The following is an 11,975-nucleotide window of genomic DNA, read 5'->3' as shown; positions in this document are numbered from 1 at the left end:
CCCACACACACACACACACCACCTCCCCACACACACACACACACACACACACCACCTCCCACACACACACACACACACCACCTCCCCACACACACACACACACACACACACCACCTCCCCACACACACACACACACACCACCTCCCCACACACACACACACCACCTCCCCACACACACACCACCTCCCCACACACACACACACACCACCTCCCCACACACACACACACACCACCTCCACACACACACACACACACACACCACCTCCCCACACACACACACACACACACACACCACCTCCCCACACACACACACACACCACCTCCCCACACACACACACACACCACCTCCCCACACACACACCACCTCCCCACACACACACACCACCTCCACACACACACACACCACCTCCCCACACACACACACACACACACCACCTCCCCCACACACACACCACCTCCCCACACACACACCACCTCCCCACACACACACCACCTCCCCACACACACACCACCTCCCCACACACACACACACACACACACACACCACCTCCCCACACACACACACACACACACACACACACACACACACCACCTCCCCACACACACACACACCACCTCCCCACACACACACCACCTCCCCACACACACACCACCTCCCCACACACACACACACACACACACCACCTCCCCACACACACACACACACACACACCACCTCCCCACACACACACACACACACACACACCACCTCCCCACACACACACACACACACCACCTCCCCACACACACACCACCTCCCCACACGCACACACACACACACACTCCACCTCCCCACACGCACACACACACACACACACCACCTCCCCACACACACACACACACACCACCTCCCCACACACACACACCACCTCCCCACACACACACACACACACACCACCTCCCACACACACACACACACACACACACACACCACCTCCCCACACGCACGCACACACACACACCACCTCCCCACACGCACGCACACACACACACCACCTCCCCGCACACACACACACACACCACCTCCCCGCACGCACACACACACACCACCTCCCCGCACGCACACACACACACCACCTCCCCGCACGCACACACACACCACCTCCCCGCACGCACACACACACCACCTCCCACACACCACGCACACACACACCACCTCCCCACACACACACACACCACCTCCCCACACACACACACACACCACCTCCCCACACACACACACACACCACCTCCCCACACACACACACACACCACCTCCCCACACACACACACACACCACCTCCCCACACACACACACACACCACCTCCCCACACACACACACACACCACCTCCCCACACACACACACACACCACCTCCCCACACACACACACACACCACCTCCCCACACACACACACACACCACCTCCCCACACACACACACACACCACCTCCCCACACACACACACACACACCACCTCCCCACACACACACACACACCACCTCCCCACACACACACACACACACCACCTCCCAACGCACACACACACACACACACCACCTCCCCACACACACACACACACACCACCTCCCCACACACACACACACACACCACCTCCCCGCACACACACACACACCACCTCCCCGCACACACACACACACACCACCTCCCCGCACGCACACACACACCACCTCCCCGCACGCACACACACACAACACCACCTCCCCACGCACGCACACACACACCACCTCCCCGCACGCACACACACACCACCTCCCCGCACGCACACACACACCACCTCCCCGCACGCACACACACACCACCTCCCCGCACGCACACACACACCACCTCCCCGCACGCACACACACACCACCTCCCCGCACGCACACACACACCACCTCCCCGCACGCACACACACACCACCTCCCCGCACGCACACACACACACCACCTCCCCGCACGCACACACACACCACCTCCCCGCACGCACACACACACCACCTCCCCGCACGCACACACACACCACCTCCCCGCACACACACACACACCACCTCCCCACACACACACACACACCACCTCCCCACACACACACACACCACCTCCCCACACACACACACACACCACCTCCCCACACACACACACACACCACCTCCCCACACACACACACACACCACCTCCCCACACACACACACACACCACCTCCCCACACACACACACACACCACCTCCCCACACACACACACACCACCTCCCCACACACACACACACACCACCTCCCCACACACACACCACCTCCCCACACACACACACACACCACCTCCCCACACACACACACACACCACCTCCCCACACACACACACACACACCACCTCCCCACACACACACACACACCACCTCCCCACACACACACACACACCACCTCCCCACACACACCACACACACACACCACCTCCCCACACACACACACACACACCACCTCCCCACACACACACACACACACCACCTCCCCACACACACACACACACCACCTCCCCACACACACACACACACCACCTCCCCACACACACACACACCACCTCCCCACACACACACACACACCACCTCCCCACACACACACACACACCACCTCCCCACACACACACACACACCACCTCCCCACACACACACACACACCACCTCCCCACACACACACACACACCACCTCCCCACACACACACACACACCACCTCCCCACACACACACACACACCACCTCCCCACACACACACACACACCACCTCCCCACACACACACACACACCACCTCCCCACACACACACACACACCACCTCCCCACACACACACACACCACCTCCCCACACACACACACACACCACCTCCCCACACACACACACACACCACCTCCCCACACACACACACACACCACCTCCCCACACACACACACACACCACCTCCCCACACACACACACACACCACCTCCCCACACACACACACACACCACCTCCCCACACACACACACACACCACCTCCCCACACACACACACACACCACCTCCCCACACACACACACACACCACCTCCCCACACACACACACACACCACCTCCCCACACACACACACACACCACCTCCCCACACACACACACACACCACCTCCCCACACACACACACACACCACCTCCCCACACACACACACACACCACCTCCCCACACACACACACACACCACCTCCCCACACACACACACACACCACCTCCCCACACACACACACACACCACCTCCCCACACACACACACACACCACCTCCCCACACACACACACACACCACCTCCCCACACACACACACACACCACCTCCCCACACACACACACACACCACCTCCCCACACACACACACACACCACCTCCCCACACACACACACACACCACCTCCCCACACACGCACACACACCACCTCCCCACACACGCACACCACCTCCCCACACACGCACACACACACCACCTCCCCACACACGCACACACACACCACCTCCCCACACACGCACACACACACCACCTCCCCACACACGCACACACACACCACCTCCCCACACACGCACACACACACCACCTCCCCACACACGCACACACACACCACCTCCCCACACACGCACACACACACCACCTCCCCACACACGCACACACACACCACCTCCCCACACACGCACACACACACCACCTCCCCACACACGCACACACACACCACCTCCCCACACACGCACACACACACACACACCACCTCCCCACACACGCACACACACACACACACCACCTCCCCACACACGCACACACACACCACCTCCCCACACACGCACACACACACCACCTCCCCACACACGCACACACACACCACCTCCCCACACACGCACACACACACCACCTCCCCACACACGCACACACACACCACCTCCCCACACACGCACACACACACCACCTCCCCACACACGCACACACACACCACCTCCCCACACACGCACACACACACCACCTCCCCACACACGCACACACACACCACCTCCCCACACACGCACACACACACCACCTCCCCACACACGCACACACACACCACCTCCCCACACACGCACACACACACCACCTCCCCACACACGCACACACACACCACCTCCCCACACACGCACACACACACCACCTCCCCACACACGCACACACACACCACCTCCCCACACACGCACACACACACCACCTCCCCACACACGCACACACACACCACCTCCCCACACACGCACACACACACCACCTCCCCACACACGCACACACACACCACCTCCCCACACACGCACACACACACCACCTCCCCACACACGCACACACACACCACCTCCCCACACACGCACACACACACCACCTCCCCACACACGCACACACACACCACCTCCCCACACACACACCACCTCCCCACACACGCACACACACACCACCTCCCCACACACGCACACACACACCACCTCCCCACACACGCACACACACACCACCTCCCCACACACGCACACACACACCACCTCCCCACACACGCACACACACACCACCTCCCCACACACGCACACACACACCACCTCCCCACACACGCACACACACACCACCTCCCCACACACGCACACACACACCACCTCCCCACACACGCACACACACACCACCTCCCCACACACGCACACACACACCACCTCCCCACACACGCACACACACACCACCTCCCCACACACGCACACACACACCACCTCCCCACACACGCACACACACACCACCTCCCCACACACGCACACACACCACCTCCCCACACACGCACACACACCACCTCCCCACACACACACACCACCTCCCCACACACGCACACACACCACCTCCCCACACACGCACACACACCACCTCCCCACACACACACACCACCTCCCCACACACACACACCACCTCCCCACACACACACACCACCTCCCCACACACACACACCACCTCCCCACACACACACACCACCTCCCCACACACACACACACACACACCACCTCCCCACACACACACACACACACACCACCTCCCCACACACACACACACACACACACCACCTCCCCACACACACACACACACACCACCTCCCCACACACACACACACACACCACCTCCCCACACACACACCACCTCCCCACACACACACCACCTCCCCACACACACACCACCTCCCCCACACACACACCACCTCCCCACACACACACCACCTCCCCACACACACACCACCTCCCCACACACACACCACCTCCCCACACACACACCACCTCCCCACACACACACACACACACCACCTCCCCACACACACACACACACACCACCTCCCCACACACACACACACACACCACCTCCCCACACACACACACACACACCACCTCCCCACACACACACACACACACCACCTCCCCACACACACACACACACACCACCTCCCCACACACACACACACACACCACCTCCCCACACACACACACACACACACCACCTCCCCACACACACACACACACACACCACCTCCCCACACACACACACACATACCACCTCCCCACACACACCACCTCCCCACACACACACACACACCACCTCCCCACACACACACACACACCACCTCCCCACACACACACACCACCTCCCCACACACACACACCACCTCCCCACACACACACACCACCTCCCCACACACACACACCACCTCCCCACACACACACACCACCTCCCCACACACACACACCACCTCCCCACACACACACACCACCTCCCCACACACACACACCACCTCCCCACACACACACACCACCTCCCCACACACACACACACCACCTCCCCACACACACACACACCACCTCCCCACACACACACACACACACACATACCACCTCCCCACACACCCACACACACCACCTCCCCACACACCCACACACACCACATCCCCACACACCCACACACACCACCTCCCCACATGCAAGCGCACACACACCACCTCCCCACATGCAAGCGCACACACACCACCTCCCCACACGCACACACACCACCTCCCCACACGCACACACACCACCTCCCCACACGCACACACACCACCTCCCCACACCCACACACACCACCACCCCACACACCCACACACACCACCTCCCCACACACCCACACACACCACCTCCCCACACACCCCACATCCCCACACACACCACCTCCCCACATGCAAGCGCACACACACCACCTCCCCACACACACACACCACCTCCCCACACACACACATACCACCTCCCCACACACACACCACCTCCCCACACACACGCGCACACACACCACCTCCCCACACGCACGCACACACACCACCTCCCCACACGCACGCACACACACCACCTCCCCACACACACATACCACCTCCCCACACACCCACACACACCACCTCCCCACACACCCACACACACCACCTCCCCACACGCACACACACACACCACCTCCCCACACACACACACACACACCACCTCCACACACACACACACACACACCACCTCCCCACACGCACGCGCACACACACCACCTCCCCACACGCACGCACACACACACCACCTCCCCACACGCACGCGCACACACACCACCTCCCCACACACACACACCACCTCCCCACACGCACACACACACACCCACCACCTCCCCACACACACACACACCCACCACCTCCCCACGCACACACGCCGCACCTCCCCCCTCTCACTGCTGCCTGGGATACGAGGAGTTTGATTTGGTAAAGGAACACACTGAAACCAGGGTGATGTGAAATAGAGTTGGCGCTGCCTAATGTGTAAAACATTGGCCCAGAGAACCTCACCGAGCCTTGCCCGCTCTGTTTGCTGCTCACATTAAACCCAGGCCTCAGGCCCACCTCCCAGTTGGGTACAAAAGGTCTCAGCACCGTTGGGAAGGAGGATGGGGAAAGCTCTCCCCACTGTTCCGGAGCATAAAGCAGACAATCTGATCCTTTACTTCATGGCTGTCTCTGGGATTTGGCCGTGTACAAATTGGCTGCCACGTTTCCTGTGTTACAACAGTGACAGCGCGCCTCAAAACCCCCCGGGGGACATTCCAGAGTGGCAAAAGGTGCTATGTAAATGTAGGTTTGTCCACCTTTTCATTGCAGAGTCCGCCTCATTTCAAGACACCAACCCCAGCATTAATGAAGTCCTTTCTGAACCCGAACCCAGTACCCTGACCTCAACCATTCTCAGAGTGATAGGCATGTGTTTCGCAAGGCAATTGAGGGATGTGGACCAATGGGGGTCGAGTCACTGATCAGTACAGCCTGACTGAACAGGCTCGAGGGGCAGAATGGCCTCCGGCCTGTTCCGGCCTCCGACAGTGGCGGCTGGAAAGCTATTTGTTCATGGGTGGCATCACCTCCCAGCCCAAGCCATGCTGCTGTGGCCTCCTGCACATTTCCATCCCCCCCCCCCAATTCCCGTTGCTTTACCATTGACCTTCATCTGCCTGGGGGTCCAAGCTCAGGAATTGCCTCCCTAGATCTCTCCACACCTTCCTCTCCTCCCTTAAGACACTCCTTAAAACCGATCTCTTTGACTTAAGCTTTCGGTCAGCTGTTCCAATATCTCCCTGCGGCACAGGGTCATATTTTGTTTCAGTTGGTCCTTCCGGAAGATGTTTTTTTTTTGAAACAACGCAGAAGGTTCTATGCAAATAGAAGGTGTAACAATGTCTAGAGCTGGTTTCGCCGAGTGCAGTTTCTCAAACCACACCACCAGTTGATTGTCAAATAAGCATTGATAAACATCTGACATCAATCTGACATCTTGCCATCAGAGTGTCACATCTTTCCACTTCTAACAGCATTGTTGGTTTTTCTTTTGTTAAGCACCTTGGGTGTTGTCCAGGAGCCCTCCAGGCAGACAGTGTCTGATCTGGAAGGATCTGCATCAGGAGCTTGTGTGTAGAAGGTTCAATCAAAAGCTGAACCCTCAGGCCTGGCATGGGTTAGATTCAGTGAGTTCTAAAAGAGAAGCTTTCTCCAACCCATCACCATTCTTATACCGATGGCTGACACTCCTCATTGTCCAGCACCAATACAGTATCCAGACACACACACACACACACACTCTCCGTGGGTTAGTAGTCAAGCTTTCCTCCATCACTCAACACTTCTACAGCTCTTGCCATCAGCTTGAAAGCCATTCAGATCCCCCCCAACCCCGCACCCCATCCGAGGTTGATACACAGGAGCAGGAGGAGTAGGCCATTCTCAGGAGGCTAAGGAAATTCGGCATGTCCACTATAAAATGCACCATAGAAAGCATCCTTTCCGGTTATATCACAGCTTGATATGGCTCCTGCTCTGTCCAAGACCGCAAGAAACTACAAAGGGTTGTGTGAACGTAGCCCAGCCCATCACGCAAACCAGCCTCCCATCCATTGATTCCATCTACACTACCTGCTGCCTTGGAAAAGCAGCCGGCATAAGTAAGGAACCCACGCACCCCGGACATACTCAGTCGAGAAAAAAGGCACAAAAATCTGAGGTCACGTACCAACCGGCTCAAGAACAGCTTCTTCCCTGCTGCCATCAGACATTTGATTGGACTTACCATATTAAGTTGATCTTTCTCTACACCCTAGCTATGATGTAACACTACATTCTGCACCCTCTCCTTTCCTTATGAAAGGTATGCTTTGTCTGTATCGCGTGCATGAAACAATACTTTTCACCGTATCGCAATACATATGACAATAATAACTCAAATCATTCAGCTCCTCGCGCCTGCTCTGTCATTCAGTTAGATCTGATCATCATCCATCCAACCCCCAGCTACCTGCCTTGGTTCCAGAACCCTCAAGGCCCCTTTCCCCAACACTCATCTCTTTAGAGTTTCCAAATTTTAAAATAAATTGGATCTTCCTCATCTGAAGAGCAGCACCTCCTATAACGCAGCCCTCCTCGGAGGACAGCAGTGGAAGGGGAATGTTAGCCAATCTGTGCACAGCAAGCTCCCATTGGCAGCAGTGTAACAATGCCATCATTCAGCTGTTATTTCTGCAGTGTTCGGTCGAAGGCTGGATGTCTACCAGGTCTACAAAAGAAACTGCAAACAAAATCAGGGAAAGAAGAGTCTGATAAAAATAGAGTTACAACTGCAGAGCAAAAGGATCACTTCACGAAAGGAGAAGTGTTACATTTTGAACTGTTGAATAATACAATATCAGGGGATTCCCTCCTCTCACACTTGAGATGGAGTGACTGTGCAGAACGAGGGGGGGAAATTCCCTCATTGATGGGGGGGAAAAACAAACAAACATTCCCTGGGAGACCAGAACGCATATTTCTCCCATCAGATTGGAGACCAATGTTGTGTGTTGCTTACGAAAGGTCAGGTGTAATCCAACAGAACCCTGACATTTCTGAAGCACCTCCCCTGCCTCTTAACCATTTTACAGTCAACACAGCACTTCCCGCAAGTCTGGTCACGAGCTGCAGGAAACGCAGCAGCCAATCCACGCAAAGCGAGATCCCACAGAACAGCAACATGATAATGACCGGGTGTTTCTATTTTTAAAAAGTGACGTCAATTGACGATTACAGAATTTCCACAGTGCAGAAGAGGCCATTTGGCCCATCACATCCACACCAACTCTCTGATAGCATCTTACCCAGGCTCTCATCCTATCCCTGTAACCTCACCCATTTACTATGGCCAATCCGCCTAACCTAGACATCTTGCGACACTAAGGGACAATTTAGTATGTCCAGCCCACCTAACCTGCACATCTTGGGACAATTCAGCATGGCTAATCCCCTTAACCTGCACATCTTATGGGAGTGGGAGGAGGAGTGTGGGAGGAAGCCGGAGCACCCGGAAGAAACCCACGCAGACACGGGGAGGACTTGCAAACTCCACACAGACAGTTGCCCAAGGCCGGAATCGAACCCCGATCCCTGGCACCGTGAGGCAGCAGTGCTAACCACTGTGCCACCCCAATAAACAATGGATACAAGACATTAGACAGCACTCCCTCTCTGCTCTTAAGGAAACGCACAAACGATCCTGACAGGAATTGGCAGGATGTTCACCCTTGAAGGAGTGTAGATCAAAGGAACACTTCATTTCATTATTTTTTTTCTCCATTTTATTCTTTCATGAGATGTGGACATCGGTGAAAAGGTCGGCATCTTTCACCCATCCCTAACTGCCCTCCAGAAGGTGGCCGAGTGGCGAGGTCATTTAAGGCCCATTGCTGCGATCTGGAGTCACATGTAGGTCAGACCGAGTACGGCCGGCAGATTTCCTTCCCTAAAGAGACACGAGTGAACCAGACGGGTTTTTACAACAAATCGAGGGGAGTTTTGTGGTCAGCAGCACTGAGAACCGCTTTCAGTTTCAGATTTTTATTCATCGAATTTAAATTCAAACTGGTTGCCCTGGTGGAAACTGAACCATGGGATCACTTCCAGCTATCAGAGATGGCAAACTGGGCCTGGGTTTAAAGTCTCGTTGAGGTGAGGGCACCTCTGACAGTGCTGCACTCCCTCAGTGCTGCCACTCATTAGCCTGCGCTTTTACACTCCAGTCCCTGTAGTGGGGCTTGAACACAGGTCCTCCCGAGGTGCTGCTATCCGATGGAGGAAAGCTGACACTTGAAAGCACATAGAAAATAGGAGTAGGCCATTCGGCCCTTCGAGCCTGCTCCGCATTCATTTTGATCATCAAATTCAACATCCTGATCTCGCCTTCCCAGATGATCTCAGCTTTGAAAAATGTCTTCCTGCACTCGCCCTCACACATAAAACACACCCACCCCCCCACCCTCGCTGCGTCTCGGTCAGCCTGGTTTGTAGGAAGACGGAACAACATTCACAAGCACGCACTGGTCAGAATTCCTCAACTTCCCAAGACTCTCACGTCCTTTCTTAACACAATCTCCCTTGCTGCAAATCACATCTCTGATGAGATGTGTACATAGAATCCCTACAGTGCAGAAGGAGTCCAAAGATGTGCGGGTTAGGTTGATTGGCCAGGTTAAAAAATTGCCCCTTAGAGTCCTGGGATGTGTAGGTTAGAGGGATTAGCGGGTAAAATATGTGGGGGTAGGGCCTGGGTGGGATTGTGGTCGGTGCAGACTCGATGGGCCGAATGGCCTCCTTCTGCACTGTAGGGTTTCTATGATTTCTACGATATCTGGGACAGTAGGGCAAATCAAACACGACTGTTTCCAAAACCAATACCTTGGGATCCAATCCTCTGAGTCATTACAGGTGTGACGTGCAGGGAAGGTGACGTGTTCAGGGGGAAACAGGTGACGTTTGGTACCATGGATCTCAAAGCTTCCCCACCCCCCTTCCCACCCCCCTCCCACCACAACCACCACCACTGGGGAATTTCCATGTCTTGTTCCTGTAAGTCAGTTGTGGACGAAATGGGTAGATATTGATTGCAGTGATTATAGTTAATAGTTCCATTATCATTGCATTACCTGATGGTAAGGGAACCAGATTTGCTCTGGCTAATTCGTCATCCAATTCCGGAAAGATATTTCACAGAATTAATGTTAAGTCACATGATCCACCTACACCAGCCCTTCCCCATTCTTCCCATGGCCCCACCTGCGTTCGCTCTCTGAGACAGCTCTCCTCTTAACGTCACTATCCCGACCCTTCTCACAGAGGGACTTTTCACAATATATTTATCCGCGTCCAACTTAGAAGCCCATGTTGACCCTCCTCCAATCGGTCAGACCACAATCCGTACTCACGCAGTCTCACCAGCACAGCAGACCACAAACACAAAATCTAACACCGAATGCTCGAGAGGTGATATTAGTGAGGTCAAAGAGGAAAGATTTTCTGCCACTTCTTGAAGATGGAGAGAGAGAGAGCGCATGCAAGGTGGAGAGGTTCAGGGAGAG

At 56.1% G+C, this 11,975-nt stretch overlaps 1 protein-coding gene across 1 annotated transcript in view; it reads right to left on the bottom strand.

Moving 5' to 3' along the window:
- The window catches only part of LOC144508729 (uncharacterized), a 45,945-nt gene extending 34,562 nt beyond the window's left edge, over positions 1 to 11,383 (bottom strand). Inside the window, exon 1 of the mRNA XM_078237037.1 lies at positions 11,296 to 11,383. Within this exon, the coding sequence (XP_078093163.1) occupies positions 11,296 to 11,383 (88 nt within the window). The remainder of the gene's footprint in view (positions 1 to 11,295) is intronic.
- Positions 11,384 to 11,975: the final 592 nt, after the last annotated feature.

Source organism: Mustelus asterias, chromosome 20, assembly GCF_964213995.1.
Source record: "Mustelus asterias chromosome 20, sMusAst1.hap1.1, whole genome shotgun sequence".
NCBI classification, from domain to species: Eukaryota; Metazoa; Chordata; class Chondrichthyes; order Carcharhiniformes; family Triakidae; genus Mustelus; species Mustelus asterias.
The sequence above is the reverse complement of the archived record's forward strand: the minus strand, read 5'-3'. Positions and strand labels throughout refer to the sequence as shown.